This window comes from Dermacentor variabilis, chromosome 2 (assembly GCF_050947875.1).
Source record: "Dermacentor variabilis isolate Ectoservices chromosome 2, ASM5094787v1, whole genome shotgun sequence".
Classification (NCBI taxonomy): domain Eukaryota; kingdom Metazoa; phylum Arthropoda; class Arachnida; order Ixodida; family Ixodidae; genus Dermacentor; species Dermacentor variabilis.
Window position 1 is genome coordinate 134,072,633 of NC_134569.1, and position 20,251 is coordinate 134,092,883.

The following is a 20,251-nucleotide window of genomic DNA, read 5'->3' on the forward strand; positions in this document are numbered from 1 at the left end:
TGAAGAACTTTTTGATTCTCTGTTGCGTTTGGTTCACCAAGGGCAATCTTGAGGCATTTTCGGTGTAGGTGGTTGTAAGGTGCGGTACTGTACGTTTCGGATGGCGAGACCAAAGGCAGCTGTCGAAGTACTCTGTCGAGCACGGTGTGCAGCTTGATCACTGAAGTCGTATGGCTTTCCCAACGTGCACGAGCGATTTTTCGAATAACGTTGAGACGAGGAACAAGTGATGAGACGATGGTATCCACGGCTTGCCGTCATTTCATCCTGTAGTCAAGCATGACAACAAGAAAACGCACTTGTCTGCTTTATTTGTAAGTCTCCATTGCAGGCTGACAAGTTCGTCGTCGTTCTGCATATTCCAGAGAAGAGAACAAAGGGTGATTGGCCCACTGATATTTCTGATCAGACTGTCGCCAGGTAAGCCGGTCTGGGAAAGACTGTCTTCTGGGTTATTGTTGGTAGACGTTTATACTGGTAACCGCTAAACCACACACAAATCTCCTGGTCAATATCAACGACTTGTAAACGAGCAACAGATGAACCGCCCTATCAGTGGTCGTCTCCATGTTACTTTGTTCAATCACACCGATAGAGGCGTTAGCCTGCATGCTCAATTGTTTTGTGTATTTGCTATCTACCCAGCTGCAACACGTTTATTGGCGCCTTTATTTCCAGCGTTTAGCAATCACCATAGACACACAAAAATATTCTTATATCCTGGCGAACTTTTGACAGAGCAATAAAGAAATAGTAAGCAGATGACGCAACTTCTTTATAGTTTTCATGATGCTATTAATTGTACAGAATTTCTTGTTGCAAAAGCTCGAGGATGGCAGATTTAACTCATGTTTTTCCTCGTTCTTTCTCGTTTCCTTTTTCTTTCGGGCAACCAAACTGGCATACTCACGAGCACGCGCCCACGCGCATGCTTAACATTCGAAACAGAAGAAGAAGCGGTCTGCCGGCGCAAGGCTAGGTCGTTCATTGTGCTCTTGGACAACAACAAAAAAAGGTGCGTCTTTTCCAGTCATTGTGCTGCTTCGTTATTGCTGTTCATTCCGCTAAATGACTAAAAACGCGCAACGATGTTGAAAGCTTAGAAACTGCGCTTCACTCTGCTCCATAGGTGAACGATTCTCAGTCGGTATAGCTTTGACGTCAGCGCTGCCACCGTTGTTTCTTCGTGACCGCGTGCAGGCGCTCGAGTCATGTCGAGCCCGAACGAGCCAGAGCCCGTTGCCAGCACCAGCAAGTCCTCGACCAGCACGGGCCCGAGGGAGTACACGATCAGGCCGCTGCTTTGGGAGGAGTTGCCTCTCACGAAACAGCTCCGTCTCGAGATAGGCTTCGTGACTGGCACTCACCATCTCGAGACCCTCTGGAAGACAGACCCCGGAAGCATTTACGGAGCAATAACCGATGACGGTGCGAGAAATTTTAGCCCTTTCCACACGGCTGGGTCTTACGACGACCAGACGCCGCGCGTCCGCGATGAGTGCACTACGTTCCAGTTATCCATGTTCACCATTTTGTAGCGCGTCGGGCAGATGCGCGTTTCTTCTGCTATTACGTAGTAGCGTTTGTGAACACGAGACTAATTACACGCCGCGTTCGCCTATCGAGCGTCTGGAACGCTGGTTCTTCTGAGCTCGCCTTTGTGACGACTGTTTGGTATGTGTAGCATGCTAGTGTAACTCTTCACTACTGTACATCCAATTTTTTTTCTACAAAAGCGCAATGTGTTTGAAGGAGCAGGCTATATTGACGTAACATTTCTGACTGTTCGTCTTTTGAATTAATTGCCGAAGTTCCCGGACCTCGAATTCCCAGAAAGATATACTGGCAATCCTCAGAACGTCTTGAAAACAATATTTACAATGACAACTTTTTTTACGAACGCGTTTGGGTTTCGTTTCCAAAGAGCTGTATTTGTTTTGGGATCATGACACAGTAAGTGGTCACGGGGCAGCAGGACATCGGGACGTTTTGGCAGTCCGGCTCGCAGGGTAGTTTGTCGAACGAGGGCCAAATACTCGCGTGGCCACGTCACTGCTTCTGTGTCATTTCGTAACGATACATAGATCTCCGGGGAAGTGAAACCGAAAACGGTTAATAGAAAGCATCTTATGGTGGCTCTTTATTTGATCCTTTGCGAACTAAACGTTCTTGCCTATCTTCTTCCGTTAGATTAGGGCAGCACTGCCTATCCGTAGCAACGCTGACCTTTTCTGATTGAGGCATGTTCGCAGTTCACGCGAGAGCGAGAGCAGAAGCGAGCGGCGCTCGGTGCCCAGTCAATGCACCAATGAGCTCTTGCCTCCGCACCAGCCTGTGCGCCAGCTATGCAGTAGCTGCGACTCTAGCGCGTGAAGGGGGGCGGAGCTTCGGAATTTATTGAGGGTGAGGTGGCTATCATGCCCAAAGGACCCACGACCCCGAAATTGTCGTACGGTTACATGACTCACCTTAAACGAACGCCTACTGCATAGATAATCCTCATTGGCTATATTCAAAGTTCTACGTTGCCTTATCACTTTACACTTATCATGAAACTAAGAAATTTATTTTTATTTTAAGTTTCGTTCTCCGTGCATACATCCTCATGAGTTTTGGATGCTATAAACATCGTTAGGTCGAGATTAACATTGTAGCCCTATTTTGCCGTATTTTAAGTGGTAATTTGCTTTTTTTTTAAAGGTGAACCGATACACTGAAAGTAACCTTCCGTGACCTGGCTTAGAGCTTTCTATATAAGGCTCCGCATTAAAACCTACTGCGAAAAGCTACTTGCCCGAAGGCTCCGGACTACAATGATCTTCCCCCATCCGTTACACCTGTGCTTGGTTATCGACAAAAGACGACCACGGAACGTGTCTTATGTGCTCTGTTCCTGTGGCAACATCAGATGCTCGACACCTGCTTTGGCGGTGCTCTAGAACCTGGGTGATAATACTTAAGCTCTTAAGAAAAGCTGGACTGAACTCTCACGTACCTGAATACTACACCCATCGGGGAAGGGACAATCAGTTTGCAGAGACACTGCTGGGGTTCCTGCCCGACGCACAGTTCCAAGCTTCTATAGTACTTTATTTACTTTCATACGCCATGAGGTAAACCCTCCCGAAACAAAAAATAAACTACAAAAAAAAAACACTTCATTTTTGCTTAGTGTGACTTAAACTACGTGCTCAGTTCAAGACAGGCGCGATAGTGCACTTCCTTAGTCTCAAGAAACTGCTGAAGTCTGCATAACAGAACTTCGAAGGTGCCACTAGCTCTTGTTGTCACAGCCGCAATTTTCATACCTAGGCATCACTGTTCTAGCCTGTTCCATTCTGTCACTTTTTCATCGCACTACAGAACGAGATTATTGCGCCCATGATAAACATGCTCTGGTGTCACTGAATAATCCTCGCGACTTGCTCGAAATGGGCAGCTTGTGCACGTTTGTAGCAGAAAGTTGCTTCTGTCAATATTCATTAGGCTTTGCCGCATTACCATGCAATTATTCTGGACCAGGTAGAGTACATTTACGTATGCTTACCATAACATCACAAACAAAATATCGAATCAAAGCCAATCGCTTTGTAAGATCTCAATAATGCGCGTTCATTTTATTGCGAAGCATTCCTGTCGAATCTAGACCGTTTATTTTCTGACCATGTTTGTAGGCTGCTCTCGAAGCCAGTACAGTCTATAACATATATCGTCTCAAACACAAACCTGGGACTGCATCTGGAGCGCACAGATCATCAAATGCCCAGGTAGCGCTCAAGGTGAGCACCGATAAAACGAAGCGCAATCACTTATTGCTTGACACATTTGTTATCGGATTCTAGGTGTACACCAGAGTTTTTTCCACAACTCCGTGTTGACGTCGGCGATGACGGACATCGGGCTTGCTAGGTCCCAATTGGTGACTCCACCAGCGAAACCAGCAGTGATGTCATCAATTAAGACACGGTCAAAACCACAATCAGTGAACCCATGAGCATTGAGTATTTGTGTCAAGTGATGTACTACTGCTGCCGATCAACACTGTGTAAATTAACTACACAATCTCAGAATTATTCATGCGGATTCATAATGACGTAGACTTACTCTATAGACGTCAAATTTTAAAATTAACACAGTGAGCATCTTTAGCAGTGTCATATAAACATTTCATCTTCAGAACATGCGGTGCATGTTTCGCTTCAGAAAAATCATTGGTGTTGAGCCATTCTACTAGCAAACTACCACCTTTCTCATCGTACACGTAGGGCTCAACTGTAGTTGCGGCGGCTGAATTTTTTCTGTAACACTTGACCCGCTACGAACGAGCAAGCACTCGTACATCGCTCCTCGCACTCAGCTGCTCGTCGGACGAACAAACGCCGATCCTTCCTCGTTCACTATACGCCGTCCCCGTTGGCCACGTCTCGCTTGTCGCCTAAAGTATAATTCAACCCGTCGCAACCTTCGCCGCGCAATCAACGCAGGCGAGCTGTACGGTGTGTGCGCCGTGCCGTTCGTGGGCACAGACATGGCCTACCTGGCGCTGCTGGGCGTCGTGGCCAAGTGGAGGCGCCAAGGCATCGGCAAGCGGCTGCTCGACGAGTCCTTGCGGCACGTGGGCTCCCAGAACATGTACCTCCACTGCCTGCCGTCGCAGGTCCGCTTGTTCAGGCAAGTTAAGCTGTGCCGACCAGCACTGCTGTGTAAGTTTTGCTACGGTATCAGAATGACTGCTTTCCTTTTTTAAGAGGTACCCCTACCTCGGTGCAAAAACTCCCGATTTCCCTATTCGCGAATACGTGCGAAAAACACATAAATGATACGCTTACAAAATTCACTCTATACCGATTTGAATGAAATTCGTTGCATTTGGAAGAGAAAGTCAAATTCTAGCAACTGTAGGAGGCACAATTTTGATTTACGATGGCACACTTTTCAACGAAAATTTCCTAGAATCAGTAGCATTCGCAAGGATAAAAAAAGCAGTGGAAAGTTTACAAATCCGCAACTCTGCGCCAACGACAGTTATTGCATTTCTGTAAGCTATGTCTGTTACAGCATCATAAGTGCACAAAGTTGTGGGGAAATATAGGCTTACATTAAATTGTTATAGCATATACGAGGGCCTTGCGAAATTGCATGCTCAAAGAATAGTATATTTCACTGTGGTTATATTTCACAGTTTTCTCCGCTTTAGACGCATTAATATATGCAGTTTGCAGAATAGTGACATCATTATTTATTACTGACTAATACGCCCGAAAACTTTTTCTTTCTTTTTTTCAATATTGCAGCATATTCATCAATTATTTTAAAACATTATTTCTTCATTGTAAGAATACTTTGTGTATGGCATATAAAGCGGGAAACCAAGAGCAAGTTTGCATAATATGCGGAAAATCTTATAATAAACTAGAGGAAATACGCATCTGTATTCATCGGAGGGCGACAAGCATTTTTTTATGCCCCTCTAGTCTGCTGAAATAGCTAATCACAATTACACTTGCTCGCTCGCTTCTCGACCCGCCGGTTCACTCTGCGTTCGGCCGCAAACGTGCAGGGACAAGCACAGCTTCCAAATGTACGCCCGCGAGCTCAAGTCCCTGGGTCCCGGGAAGCCCAACGTGTCAGCACTGGTGCAGACTGTACCGGGCATCGTGGTGGAGGCCGTCGGCGAGGAGACGCTTCCGATGGTCGTGCGGTATGACGAGCAAGTCTTCGGCTGCTCACGCCAGAAGTTCGTCGAGCTGTGCCTGGCCGTAAGCGGCGTTCCACTCTGCCTTCATTTCTCGCTCACGGTGTTTCTACCCGTTGAGCTAACAGTGGTATTCACTTATAGTAACCTCGCATACGGCACATTTTGGCTCAGACCAAACGTAAGCGTCTGCACTATCGAATAGCTGCGTCCCCTCCTCTCTTTTTGTTTTTCTATGTTCTGTTACGACGAAACTGTGCGCAATAAATAACGACACCCAACAAACCCGCTGTAGCCCCCGAATGCGGTGTTGCTTCTGCATGCCACAAATTCTCTCCTTAAGGGTGATATCCGGTATGGTAACTATACTCCTTGCCACAGGCTCTCTCATACAGTGAATCTCGACTCAGTGTAAACGCAAGCGTCATTATGGATTGAATTGCTATGCCCCCTCCCTCTTTTTCTGTGAAAAATAAATTCAACGCAGTTAAGAGCTGCACCTAAAGAATCCTTCATCCACCCTCCCCACTTGCTGGGGTGTTGCTATTGCACCCTATAAATTATTTCCTCATGAACCACATCCGGTGTGGCAACGAAACTCTCCGCAGGAGGAGGGACATAGTGTGTTCTGGCATGATCTATTCGTTCAATATTTATTTCGACATCAGCAAACAACAATGTCCAGTGAGGCATGCAGACAGGATTGGTTCGACGCTTCCGAGTCTTTTGTTGTCACGGCATGTACCAGTGGAACTTATCAACGACCATCACAATCAAAACATTAAGTGCGTTCATGTCATTTTTAATTGCTCTTTAATGGTTTTGTCAAGGGTTTGAAACAATATTGTTGCCAGAAAAACGGTTACAGTGCTCCCACAGAGCCTTCGTTTGTGTTATGGAAGTGGTGCAGGAGCGACCACAATTATACACACATTTATACCACACATTTATACAAACTCTAAACGTATGGTTAGGATTCTGGAAAAGTGAATTATAAAGCTGTATTTCCCTGAGATGCACATGTTCTGATTTTTTAGAGGTACACACCGGGTTCTTCACGTAACCTGACCTTTAAAAACTTTTAAAAAAAATTTGTGTACCCTGGATGATTGCGACCAACGACATATTGTTTTTAGTCGTCTTAGGTTGCTCTAAAGCTTTTCGTTTCACGTGAGACACCCGTTATGCATTGACAGAGTAGTGCAGCAGTCTTATTTCTCGTTGTCCTCTTTGAGCGCTAAATTAGCAGGCTGCTTAAGCGGGCAAGGTCAGCACACTCCCGGCTTTGCTCTTATCGATGGAGCAGAGCTTTAGCGCCTTTCCAGCTGACCAACTGCTTCAGGGCGCCGTCGCACACCATAAGCCGTCCATTCCTATGGCAGGCTTTCTTGCGCGCACATGGGCAGTGTGGCGCATCGCCCTTCGCAGGAGGCGGACGCCCACACCGCAGTCGCCCGGCGCGGCTCGAAGACCGTGTGCGGCTACGGATTCTCGACGGGAGACATCTACGGGAACCGCATCGTGCGCGGCATCTTCGCCGACTCGGAGGACATCGCCGAGGCGCTTCTGGCATCCGTGCTGCAAGACGCACCGTGCGTCACCGCCATCGTGAAAATGCGAGACACGGAGGAGGTCTACTTCGAGAGGAAGATCGGCCTCAAGCGGTGCTCGGACATCAAGACCCTCTTCCGCTGGCCCTTCAGGGGTGGAGACTTCACGAAGATATACGCCATCGGCTAAACCTGGTGGGCCGCGAGCCGCATTAAAAACGCCGCCGTGTGTCAACATACGTGCAAAAGAATGTGATTATTTGGTCTCCAACTGGGGGGCTATATATGAATACCTGATCGCGTTCCAATAAGGTTTGGGCATTCTAGAGTTCTTAAAATCGTGACTGTCAGAGAAATGATGAGCACTAGTTTAGTCAGGGGCCACGAATTTCGGCTCATAGTATTAAAATCCAGGTGCACAAGGTATCTACCGGAGGCCTTCCGTGATTTCGCGATGTCGGATGATATTGTGGACCAATGTTACAGATATTTACAATGTTCTACAGCTATTGTAAAATAATTTTCATGTTTAGCTGCTTTATTTTTCGGCTTCCCGGCTCAATTTGTTTTTGCCCTTTTGAACAAAAATATGGCAACACGGCCCATCGTATGTGGTTGCTTGCTTACGGCTCTTAACCATTTTCGTCTTGATAATTCCTTATTTTTTGACTGGCATGCATAGGCCGTACATTTCCTATTCAGTACACAGTGGCGTTAAGGATTTGTTTGTGCACATTTTACATAAGTGTTTTCTTAACAGCAAACATTCCTGCATTTCAAATCAGAGTATCTAAATGAAATATAACATTGAATGTCGCGAATGGATATTCCTAGGGGGCCCCGTCGTCAACTTCATCGGGTAAGTCGGACATCGCGACGACTGAAATACGCGCCAGCGGTCACCCTGCGTCCATTGAGCCATTTGAGAGAAGCTGCTAAAAGCAGAGCGCGCGATCAGTTCTACGCGCAACCGGAAAGGAGAACAGAAAACGAAAGAAACAAGCGGCATGTGTATTTAAACGTGCTGCTCGAACCTTGCTCCGATATGAAAATATTTATTGATTTTTGCCTGAGAGACCTAACCACTAAGCACCGCAAACGGTCAGTGGTAAATATTTCCCAACCTGTATTACGTCGATGTCAACCCATGTTAAGGATGCACACAAATCCCACTTTGACAATACGCAACAGGCTACTTCGTTGACACGAACCCGACTCGAGTGCATCGAATAGTAAGCCAGGATTCGCATAACCCCACCCGGCAGCGTTTTCACAAAATCTTTTTTCTGGTAGGTGAATTTCTGCGCGGTAAACGTAACCCGCGTCAAGGCGGTAGAATAGAGATTCGCGTTGTTGCATTCTTAGCTCTGAACCGGTGACTGGAGCTCATTCGGCAGTACATCCACTATGCTGAGTGAGTTAGTCTACCAGCACAGGCGACTTGGCACTGCACGATGTGATGCCTTTGTGTTTAATTTGCCCAGTGGATCCACAGAGGCAAATTCCAGCCCGACAACCGTCTCAGTACATTTACGTTGGGGCAACCCGACTTGCGATTCACCCGAACTTGCGTAGGGACGGTGTTCCACTTTATGTACCGACGTCTGGCAGACGTCCGGCCAAAGAATAGCGAGTCGCCGTTAACTTATATCGTTCAATGAGTTTCGAACATGAAAGCTTCTTCGCTCCTTGATGGCCGGTGTAATAGGAGAATTCCAGATAATAACCAAAACCAAGGAATTCAAACGAAGGTCCATCGAAACATGCGACGTCACGAGTCCCCAGTATGTCGAAGAAAACTGAAGCCGACACAGATGTCCTCTCAGAGTGAGTAAAGTGTTTAGACCATGGTCACGCCCTAATAAGCAAAGGCGTGACCATGGTCCAAGCACTTTGTCGCGATCTTGTAGTGGACACTAACCTCGTGGACGGAGCGTCGACTCCCCTCCTCCCTACGGCCACAGGAACGCTGCCGCTACTCACAACGAGGTTATTAAATCATTCTACGTGTCTAGAAGGGTCTTTCCACCCCCTCACCCCAAGTTCGATAGGGCGCAAGCCGTTTCGCTTAGACTTCTACAGACCAGCACATATCCGTGTCTGTCCGTTGTCCACGAGGCTTACCCCGACGTGCATCGGGACGACGCCTGCCCGTCCTGCGGCCAGACCTCCACTCTAGCGCACATGCTCTGGGAGTGCGGGTCGACATACCCCAAGTTCATCAAGGAGATGTGGGACTCGCTTCTGCGTTGCCCCGCTCTAGAAAAGCAAATCCTGGCCGTCCGGCGTGCCCGCGAACGGGCCGGTGGGCTAAACCTGCCGGTCCCGACGTGGGACTAGCCGGGTGCGCGACGAGTTCGCGTCCTTGCCGGACCTGCAATAATGTTTCTTCATTCACTAACCTCATGGACTGCCTGTGAGGGACATGATGAGCATAATGTTGATGATTGTTTAAGTGCGCAAACGAACTGACGAAGAAGATGACGATGATGATCGTTAGAAGCTTAATCCCCTTTGAAACGGGGCGGTGGCTTGTGCCACCACACTCTAGTCTATTGTTTATGTCATTTTATTGGGAAAAGTTTCTAATTTCTACCTTTTTCTGTACACAGTTGTTCTATTCTGCAGTTACATAAATATATATTTATTCCACGTCCCTCTCTCTGCTTATGCGCCACCAATCGTCCAATCGTCTCTTACTTTCGTTTACCACGCCACTGTTTATCCCTTCGGTACAGTTTTTAAACCTCAGGGCACCCTGAAAACTGACCCCATTTCTGCTTACCACTAGATATGCATACCTTGGCATTCCAGCAAGGTATGTGTAATGGTTTGCGAAGTTTTTCCGCATGCCGCACACAAGCAACTTTCTTGGGTAAACCTCCTGTTAAAACTTTGCGTTCTCAGACAGCCCGACCTAACCTCAAAAAGAAGTACACATGCTCTTGAGTCATCATAGAACATTTCCTTCCTGATCTTTTTCTTACCTAGTCTATAGTATGCCATCAGTTTCTTTTCTTACATTTTCTCTAACCATTGTTCGCACTCCGCCTGTTTAACTTTACGTGTCATATGCTCTTTTTGTCCCTCTAATAATGTGGCCTGTGTACTTTCCCGATAGCTTTCTGGTTCTTTTTTGACACTGGGAGTCCACATTTTCTCTGTACAAGTGCTGAAAAGCTCTAGTTGTTTTGAAAACTCCATGTGTCTCATTCTGTCCTCATGAGATATATTACTTTGTGCTTCTCTCACCTCAAAAGATGTTGATCACATTTCTGCCCGTACTGCTTCATAAGACCTTCTTGCTTTCTTCCCCCAGTTCCCTTATTATTTCGATTGGAATTTCATCTTGTCTTGTTGCTGTATGATTAGTGACTTTTTTTTCTGCTTTTTTCCAGTCTAGGCTGCCTAAATCACTCGCCCTGTCAGAAGTTGTTTCTGTAAATATATCCACAGACACCGCATCCTTGTCACCTGTGCTGCTAAATGCCTTTTTTACAGTCGTTATAATGTATATTACTCCTTCATCTACAGCAAGCTTATTTTCCCTACTGTGATATATTGTTTGCTCTGTTTCAGTGTTCTTCCCTAGTGCTTTCATGTGGTTCCAGAACTTTCTTCGGGCTGTTTTTGTTTTCTCCCGTATATCTTTCACCCGCTGTTCACCTGCACTTTTCATTTTTGCGTGCATTTGAATCTGTACCTCCAGATCTCTTTTTTTTTTTTTTGCACTGTATACTTTCTTTTTTTTTTTTGCTATTTCTTCCTGTGGTAGTTTGAGCCTGTTTAGCTACTTCGTACTCTCTCAATGCATCACATCTAGTCTTAATTGCTTCTTAAATTTCTTTATTCCACCAACTTCGGGGCTTTCTCTTGCCTTTCCAACGACTATGGTTACTTTCTTTTAAAATTTCCTGCTGGATAATACTTTCCTTCATGACTGGCGACGACGAAGCGGCAGGGTGTTCTTTATCTCATCGACACCGTTCGGCCAGCGGCATGCATTTTCGCCGTCATCCGACGGGAGCCGACCTTGTTCACCGAAAGCACGCTTGATATCAGCACGATACACTGCGCAAGCGCGCTGCATCACGTAGTTTTTTTCATATTTCGCGGGCTTTCTTTGCAACCCGGAAAAAAGGACTACGTGAGACGTATCGTAAAGGAAACAACTTGATCGGTAGTTTCTGAAGATGCTCTACAAATGTGCGTACCATATATATATATATATATATATATATATAATACAGGTCTATACAGTCCGTCGTAGTCCATCAAACTGCGAGTATAAAAGTTTGAAGACGCATCTAGCTTCTATTACACCAGTCCTAACTCGATCTGCGCAAAATTCTACTTCGCTTGCGTTATTTATAAAGCACGAAGCATAGATAATTCGTAGCACTTGTTCTATCCGCAATCGCTGTTTACTCAAATTATCTATATTATCTTACAAAGAACTGTGTCAAAAATGACGTGAGACGAGAGATTTTTAGAACTTACTTTATCTAGAATAGTGTAGGTTCGCAGTTTTCTTATATTTAAGACAAAAAAAAATGTTTCTGCCAATTGTGACTCGTAGAACAATTTATAGCATCAATTTGATCTAAGTTGGTTCTTTCTTCGAGTTTTCCCTTTTTCTTTGATGCGGAAGTCCTGAAAAAATTATGGGGTTTTACGTGTCAAAAAACCACGATGAGGCACGCCGTAGTAGGGAACTCCAGAAATTTTGACCACCCGTGTTGCTTTAACGTGCACCTAAATCTAAGTACACGGTTTTTCTTTTTTTTTTTTCGCATTTCACCCCCATCGTTCACGTGAAAGTCTTGCCGCCAACGACGCGGTATGAACGAGCAAGCACACTCCGCCGCCGCGCCTCGCCGTCTCCTGCATTCAAGAGGATTGGCTTTACTGCATAACCTGGATGCGTCGGCGGACAAGATGGCGAACCTAAGCGCAACTCTGTTCCCGTAGGGTGCGTATACAGCTACTCTACCTGCGAAATAAAAGTGACTCGTGCACACTTATAACTGATCGAGATCTAATAGAAAGTAACTTAAATAATAAAAAGAATAAAAGAAGGTCAAGGATAACAGAGTAGCAGCAGCGCACTTCCCGGTGCGATAGTTGTCAGACCCGATGCCGTTGAAGCGTTCCAGGCAGGTTGTCGAACTGAACCGCAAGTGAACTGAAAACCGAAACTACTCACGAGAAAACTACAGCGTCGAAAACGCTAACGTTCTTCCCGGGGCTGCTTGGCGTCACGTGAAACGCGACAATGCATCATGTGGCAATGACGGTAAAAGAAAGAGGGAAGAAAAATCCCCCGTTGGAACCTATGGAAAAGACTAGTACGTGATAAAGAAGTGGATATATTTATTTATCACCACAATGAAATTTTCGGTGTAGGGCAAATTTCCTCTACTCGTATCCTTGGAGTGATACCAGGCCATCGGTGCACGTTGATGTAACTGCGGAGTTAAAATCACTGCACTAGGAGAAACGCAAACTTGGTAGCAGCTTCATTGGGGGGGGGGGGGGGGGGGAGGGGGGGGCGGTGAATTATTGAGTTAAACTAATTGATCTACACTAACTCGAGAGCAAACTACAAAAAAAAAAATTGCGGAAGTCCGGGATGAAATGCACGTTAATTTGAACACTTTGAACCTTTGACGAACCGTTGAGCCGCGCTTGATGCTGGGAATCCAAATTTTTCAGAATGTGGACACCTCCCATTCTCTCGGCACAAGAATTCCTTTCGTGCTAGAAAAACAAGTAATTTTTACCCGATTATGTTGTCGCGGGGGGAATACCGGTCTTAAGCGTTTATTGTCACAGGGCTGGTCTGGCAACCTGCCCTCCGTGCCCAACTGCGGAGAGGATGAAACTATAGATCATTTTTGCTTATTCAGTCGCCGTTCTTTTACACAGCGAAGCTGTATTTGGCTAAGGCACTTCCGTCGTCCGCGAATAACTCGCGAATTTAGCTGGTTGGCGCCACTCGGCGATACCGCGGGAGCGCGCTCGTGCCACAGCTCACGCGTTCGTCGTCGCCGTCTCCCAGCGCTGGCTCCGTTGCCGCTCACTGCTTAAGAGGTAATGAGCCATTCATAGGCAAGAGGAAACCATCGTCATCATCATCAACTTCAACTAGCATCATCAGCAATGGCTCGAGCATCGTCGTCTTCTTCACAGCTGGCTCCGTTGCCGCCACGGTGGTTGCCGCTCACTGCTTAAGAGGTAATGAGCCATTCATAGGCAAGAGGAAATCATCGTCGTCATCATCAACTACAACTAGCGTCATCAGCAATGGCTCGAGCATCGTCGTCTTCTTCACAGCTGGCTCCGTTGCCGCCACGGTGGTTGCCGCCCGCTGCTTAAGAGGTAATGAGCCATTCATATGCAAGAGGAAATCATCGTCGTCATCATCAACTACAACTAGCATCATCAGCAATGGCTCGAGCACCGTCGTCTTCTTCACAGCTGGCTCCGTTGCCGCTCATTGCTTAAGGGGCAATGAGCCATTCAGTGGTAAGAAAACCATCGTCGTCATCATCAACTACAACTATTATCATCAGCAATGGGCACGTTATAAGTTAGCGCGCTCGGAACTCCAAAGGAGCACGCTCGAGTGCGCTCGAGTGCGGCGCCTTCGGAGCTTAACTTAACGGCCATTTTCGCCGACTGTATTCGGGTCATGGCGAATGTTATGCTGCTTCCGCATCCGCTCTCGCACTTCGCGCGCTTTTCGAAAATGGCCCCGCCGACCGTACTCCTGCGGTTCTTGTTAGACGATGAAGAGGTAGAAGAACTTGACGCGCGGCGATGGAGGCAGCAGCAGCGGCTTACGTATGCGATGCAAGCTCAACGCACACGCCAAGCTCAAAGCGCGCCCAACACGTTCCCGATCTCGCCTGCTGCTCTACGCCCGGCTGCGCGGCGGCGGGAGGAACGAGTGGGCAAGGAGAACGGACTCGCGTCAGTGGAAAGAGTAGGAAACACGTCATCTTTCCGGAAGCCGTAGCAGGCGCGCGCTCTCGCGCACCGTTTCCAAATGGAGCGTATAGAGCGCGCTCCGCAATCACGCACCGGAAGTCGCTTTTTAACCGTTAAGTTATAGTGCCTAGAGTTAAGTGTAAAAGAGCGCACTCTGCTGGCTAGAGCGCGCTTGAGCGCCTTAACTTAACGCGCCCAACGGCTCGAGCATCGTCGTCTTCTTCCACAGCTGGCTCCGTTGCCGTTCATCATTCCAGCGTAGAATTCCATTTCTCTTCTGTCGTCGTAATGGGGAGGCCGCGTAAAATTTTTATTATTATTATTATTTACGGTGATATGAACCAGTGCTTAAACTTCTAACCTCCAAGCGCAGTTCCCCATGAAGAAAAGTGGAACAAATTGTTCAACCTTACATCTGACAGTGCATATTGTATTCACACTAGAAGAATGACAATGAAATGTTACTCGAGGCACAGCTTCATTAGTTAGTAATTAATAATGTAGTAATTAGTTTCTTGTACCATCCACAGATGAAACATCCATTCACCATATAAAAAACGCAACTAGGGACATTGCTCTAACTTTTCCGCGATCAAATTAGCATTCTGAGGCACCGAACTCAGCGTAGCATATAAGTTACATTGGGCATTACATTACAGGGTATGAGCCATTCATTGTCTTACGATGACGGACGCATCTAATAACAGAGGAGATACGAGAATGTGTATGCGTACCTATCGTCACGATGACTACCGATCAGGACAATAAATATGTTCGTACCTTTGTTCAAAATTCTGTGTCACCTCTGTGCAATGTGCTAAACAGCTTCGCTGGTCATCCACATTCACTGAGTGGAATGGCTCACGATTTTTTTCTTTAGGGACAAACATTTTAGAATCAAGGTATAGACAACTTGGCTCAAAATTTTCCATTCTGAATATTCTTTCTCTGGGATCCTACTGTTTTGAAAACTGCCACAGGGACGTTTGCTCAGCTGTGGAAGAATTTATAGTTGTTTTGGATAGATCTTGGGTTCCTAATACGTTATTTTTATTCATTTCTTCCGGACAATTTTACCAATTTTACTAGTAACTGCAATTTCCTGAAACCATCCAAACCTTGGCCGATTCCCCTAGTGGTTATGCGCCATCATGAAAGGAAAACGAAACGAAACGCTGCCTGTGTAAATACAGTCATCGCAACAGACGTCTCACAGTGTGGAGAAAAATCTGGAATTGGCATTTCCGCTCTTGCTCTAGACTGGTCATTCTCAATTAGAATTCCGCACTACTTATTCGTATTTCAGGCTGAATTTCTAGCTGTAGTTGCGCCTTACGTAACCTAAATTCATCAATATCGACGATAGTGATAATAATGGATTATTTATTTTTGTGTACATCGCTCACAACAAATAGTGGTGCTAGCCTTTTACGCACACTTCGTTTTCTAGCGCCTGACCACATAAACTTCATTAGATTACTTTGGGCGCTTGATCATCTGGGATTACACATGAACGAGATGGCTGACAGCCACGCCAGAGCGGCCCTAAATGGCCCTGTACTACCATTACTTCTGGCACCAACTTACCTTACTAATAGATACTGGAGATACGCAATTGCTCTAGGCTTTTTGAATCCAGCGATAGCAATATTTTTCAGAATATGAAGACCTCCTATTCCTTTGGCACAAAAACTCCTTTCACACCAGAAAAACTGAAGTAATTTTTACCCGGTTACCCTGTCGAACACCATTATTAAACTGTTATCGTCACAGGGCTGGTCTGGCAACGTTCACTCTGTGCCCATTCTGTGCAGTAGATAAAACCATTGATAGTTTTTTCTTATTCTGCCATCGTTTTTGCGCTTTAAAGAAAAACATTTATAACCATGCAACGTTCACGCAACGTAGTTAAAATTTTTCCATTTTAAGTATCTTTTCTCTAGGAGCTTCTTCTCTTGGCAACTACCACAGGAATGTCTGCTCAGCCGTGAAGGAATCTATAGTTGTTTCAAGACGGTTTTCTGAAGTTCTTCAAACATTATTTTTATCCGTTTCCACATGACACATTTACCAGTTTTTATGCTACCAACACCTTCCTAATACCATCCAAATCTTGGCCAATCCCCCGCAGCGGATACGTGCCATCGAAGAAGGAAATACAATACAATCCAATCATGTGTGCCATCATGAATGGAAACCCGGTTCTTGGCCGATTCCCCAGAGTGGCTAAGTGCCACTAACATCGAGGCTCTACATCTAAATCTACCAAACCAAACAAAACGACCTTGGCAGGCTTCCATCTTTGTCAGCGCTTACTACCCTTGTGAATACACCCAATAAATAGCCGCCAAGAAACTTCTGGTGGTAAGTACCTAGATGTCGAGTGCGCCTTGCTTGTGGCGCATACAAGACGTGCTGGCCTTGTCTAAAAGCTGTCCAGATGCCCGATGCTGACAAGACCTTCCACATTTTGAAAAGCACCGGGGATGACGCGTTCAATCTGCTCGTCTTCGCCAACGCGACGGCCGCTGACGTCCCGAAAACTGTGAGAACTCCCCATCTGATACGACGTGTACAAACTGATTATGCATGACTAGGCCGAACTGAAGAAAAGTATCACTGACGATTAGGATACTCTTTATTGCGAAATACTAGCGCAGCTCTATGCGCGTTTTCATTTCGCTATATATTTGCTGGCGCGGACAATCTGTCTTGTGCGATACGTTCCAAATGAAGCGAAGCGTGGCGCGTCTGCCTCGCTAAATGGGAGATCGCAAGAGGCAGCGCGTGGGTGACGCGTGGGTGCGATTTACAGCAGCCACTGCTCAGCAGTTTGTTTCCATGCAGACGATGCGTGCTACTCTGGCGCCATATCATAGCCATCGTCGCCGCGCAGCCCGTCTTGCGTGGCACTACGCTTTCCTCCTCACTCTTTCGTTCCACCAACGACGAGAGCGGCTGTTCGTCGCGGGGAGCCATGCCACCAGTGTCGGCGACGACAACACCCAAGGGAGCGTCATAACGAGCCTTACTTATAGCCGCTCACCATCGCTCGTTGCAGCAGCAGTTATACCCGTCACATACGCTGGTACCGCGGACTGACCTTAGCAGCTGACGCCGCGGATGAGTGTTGCTCTCCCCACCTCACGGCAGCCTTCCCACCCCCCTCGGAAGCGCAGATAATACCACCCACGCGGCTGCGGATGCCGTGGTCGCCGGCAACTCAGTGCATGCGCAGCCCGTCTCCCCTCCGCTCTTCCACCGCTTTCCGCCTCATGGTTCCGCTACACCCAACTCTTGCGCTTTCCTCCTCCTTTCTTCGCTATTGGCTTTCTTTCATTTCCCGCTCAGCGTTCGCTTTCATTGTTCGCGGCGCTCGTTCTCTCGGTACGCCGATGCCGCCGACGCTCGCCGCAGGAACGGGCTATTAAGAGCTATGCTCTAATAATTCTTTCCAATTTTATTATTGTCTGTGCCGCTAGCCTTCTGCTATTGGTCAAAATTTTACAGGCTGCATCCACATCACCTGCGTGTTACGCGACGACACACAACCGCGAAAACTCGATCACGACGTCAAAGTGGCGTGTAAGCACTAAAGATGCAATAGTATGAGCAACAAAACAGTTGTTTTCATAGCCAGAGGTTGCTCCGTTCTGAAAGGAATAGATGTCTCCCCTCTGATCACTCGAGCACTGCATACTTAGAGCTGCTGGGGAGAACGGATTTCCTTGCGCATAATAAAAATTTTGCTTGGCAGTATAACGTATCGAACTCTTCCGGCACGTATACCAAATCACTCTGCCAACTTTTTTTTCTGTTTTTGGCCGAGGATACGTTTCAGTGGCATTTTAACCCTCCATTGCACGACACCGCGAAATTCTACCAGCCACCGCAATCTAGGCAAGACGAAGAGGAACGATTGCAGACGCCAGCACCGCCATCCTTATCAGCTCATCTGCTTTCAGTGCACTAGCCCCGGCCCAACGAAACCCTCTCCACTTCTGCGTGCTCCTCGCCTCTTGTGAGGCAATTAAATAAGAAAAACCTGTAAAAGCGACAATGCTGTTCGCTTTGAAAGCAAACCAAAATTACCAAATCGAGGAGAGCGTTTCAATAGGCTGTTCGAAAGCTGCGGGTCATCACCCGATGCTGGCGCTGGCGGTTACATGAATTTGACGTCAGAGATTCAGAGACGTCAGAGACGGAGAAAGCCTAAAAACAGTGAAGAATAAACTAGGAATTGGCAAGAATCAGATGTATGCGTTAAGAGACAAAGCCGGCAATATCGTTACTAATATGGATGAGATAGTTCAAGTGGCTGAGGAGTTCTATAGAGATTTATACAGTACCAGTGGCACCCACGACGATAGTGGAAGAGAGAATAGCCTAGAGGAATTCGAAATCCCACAGGTAACGCCAGAAGAAGTAAAGAAAGCCTTAGGAGCTATGCAAAGGGGGAAGGCAGCTGGGGAGGATCAGGTAACAGCAGATTTGTTGAAGGATGGTGGACAGATTGTTCTAGAGAAACTGGCCACCCTGTATACGCAATGCCTCATGACCTCGAGCGTACCGGAATCTTGGAAGAACGCTAACATAATCCTAATCCATAAGACAGGGGACGCCAAAGACTTGAAAAATTATAGACCGATCACCTTACTGTCCGTTGCCTACAAACTATTTACTGAGGTAATCGCAAATAGAATCAGGAACACCTTAGACTTCTGTCACGCAAAAGACCAGGCAGGATTCCGTAAAGGCTACGCAACAATAGATCATATTCACACTATCAATCAGGTGATAGAGAAATGTGCGGAATATAACCAACCCTTATATATAGCTTTCATTGATTACGAGAAAGCGTTTGATTCTGTCGAAACCTCAGCAGTCATAGAGGCATTACGGAATCAGGGTGTAGACGAGCCGTATGTAAAAATACTGAAAGATATCTATAGCGGCTCCACAGCCACCGTAGTCCTCCATAAAGCATGCAACAAAATCCCAATAAAGAAAGGCGTCAGGCAGGGAGATACGATATCTCCAATGCTATTCACAGCGTGTTTACAGGAGGTATTCAGAGACCTGGATTGGGAAGAATTGGGGATAAAAGTTAATGGAGAATACCTTAGTAACTTGCGATTCGCTGATGATATTGCCTTGCTTAGTAACTCAGGGGACCAATTACAATGCATGCTCACTGACCTGGAGAGGCAAAGCAGAAGAGTGGGTCTAAAAATTAATCTGCAGAAAACTAAAGTAATGCTTAACAGTCTCGGAAGAGAACAGCAATTTACAATAGGCAGCGAGGCACTGGAAGTCGTAAGGGAATACATCTACTTAGGGCAGGTAGTGACGGCGGATCCGGATCATGAGACGGAAATAATCAGAAGAATAAGAATGGGCTGGGGTGCGTTTGGCAGGCATTCTCAGATCATGAACAGCAGGTTGCCATTATCCCTCAAGAGAAAAGTGTATAATAGCTGTGTCTTACCAGTACTCACCTACGGGGCAGAAACCTGGAGGCTTACGAAAAGGGTTCTACTCAAATTGAGGACGACGCAACGAGCTATGGAAAGAAGAATGATAGGTGTAACGTTCGTTAAGGGATAAGAAAAGAGCAGATTGGGTGAGGGAACAAACGCGAGTTAATGACATCTTAGTTGAAATCAAGAAAAAGAAGTGGGCATGGGCAGGACATGTAATGAGGAGGGAAGATAACCGATGGTCATTAAGGGTTACGGACTGGATCCCAAGGGAAGGGAAGCGTAGCAGGGGGCGGCAGAAAGTTATGTGGGCGGATGAGATTAGGAAGTTTGCAGGCATGGCATGGCCACAATTAGTACATGACCGGGGTTGTTGGAGAAGTATGGGAGAGGCCTTTGCCCTGCAGTGGGCGTAACCAGGCTGATGATGATGATCGCAATAATATCAGACGAATGGTTTTACGTTATGGGATCCCATCGTGATGGAAACCTTATTAATTTTCAGAATTTTGGTCGAAGTGTGGTGTACAGAC

At 46.6% G+C, this 20,251-nt stretch overlaps 1 protein-coding gene across 2 annotated transcripts; it reads left to right on the forward strand.

The window, feature by feature from the left end:
- The first annotated feature begins 897 nt into the window (after window positions 1-897).
- On the forward strand, window positions 898-7,482 carry LOC142572717 (uncharacterized). Of its 2 annotated transcripts, XM_075682020.1 has the most exons (5): window positions 898-1,015; window positions 1,201-1,428; window positions 4,485-4,671; window positions 5,561-5,759; window positions 7,124-7,482. In XM_075682020.1, exons 2-5 carry the CDS (start codon window positions 1,212-1,214, stop codon window positions 7,433-7,435), a joined length of 915 nt encoding a protein of 304 aa, XP_075538135.1. In that variant the 5' UTR covers window positions 898-1,015; window positions 1,201-1,211; the 3' UTR covers window positions 7,436-7,482. The 2 variants fall into 2 exon arrangements, with proteins under 2 accessions (XP_075538135.1, XP_075538136.1); XM_075682021.1 differs by lacking the exon at window positions 1,201-1,428.
- The last annotated feature ends 12,769 nt before the right edge of the window (window positions 7,483-20,251 follow it).

What these genes read in the sequence shown, in the direction of transcription:
- LOC142572717 (XM_075682020.1), top strand. Translation starts at nt 1,212, where the DNA reads ATGTCGAGCCCGAACGAGCCAGAGCCCGTTGCCAGCACCAGCAAGTCC. An exon ending in CGGAGCAATAACCGATGACG is followed by an intron (nt 1,429 to 4,484) that starts GTGCGAGAAATT and finishes CAATCAACGCAG; the next exon opens with GCGAGCTGTACGGTGTGTGC. An exon ending in TCGTCGAGCTGTGCCTGGCC is followed by an intron (nt 5,760 to 7,123) that starts GTAAGCGGCGTT and finishes CGCCCTTCGCAG; the next exon opens with GAGGCGGACGCCCACACCGC.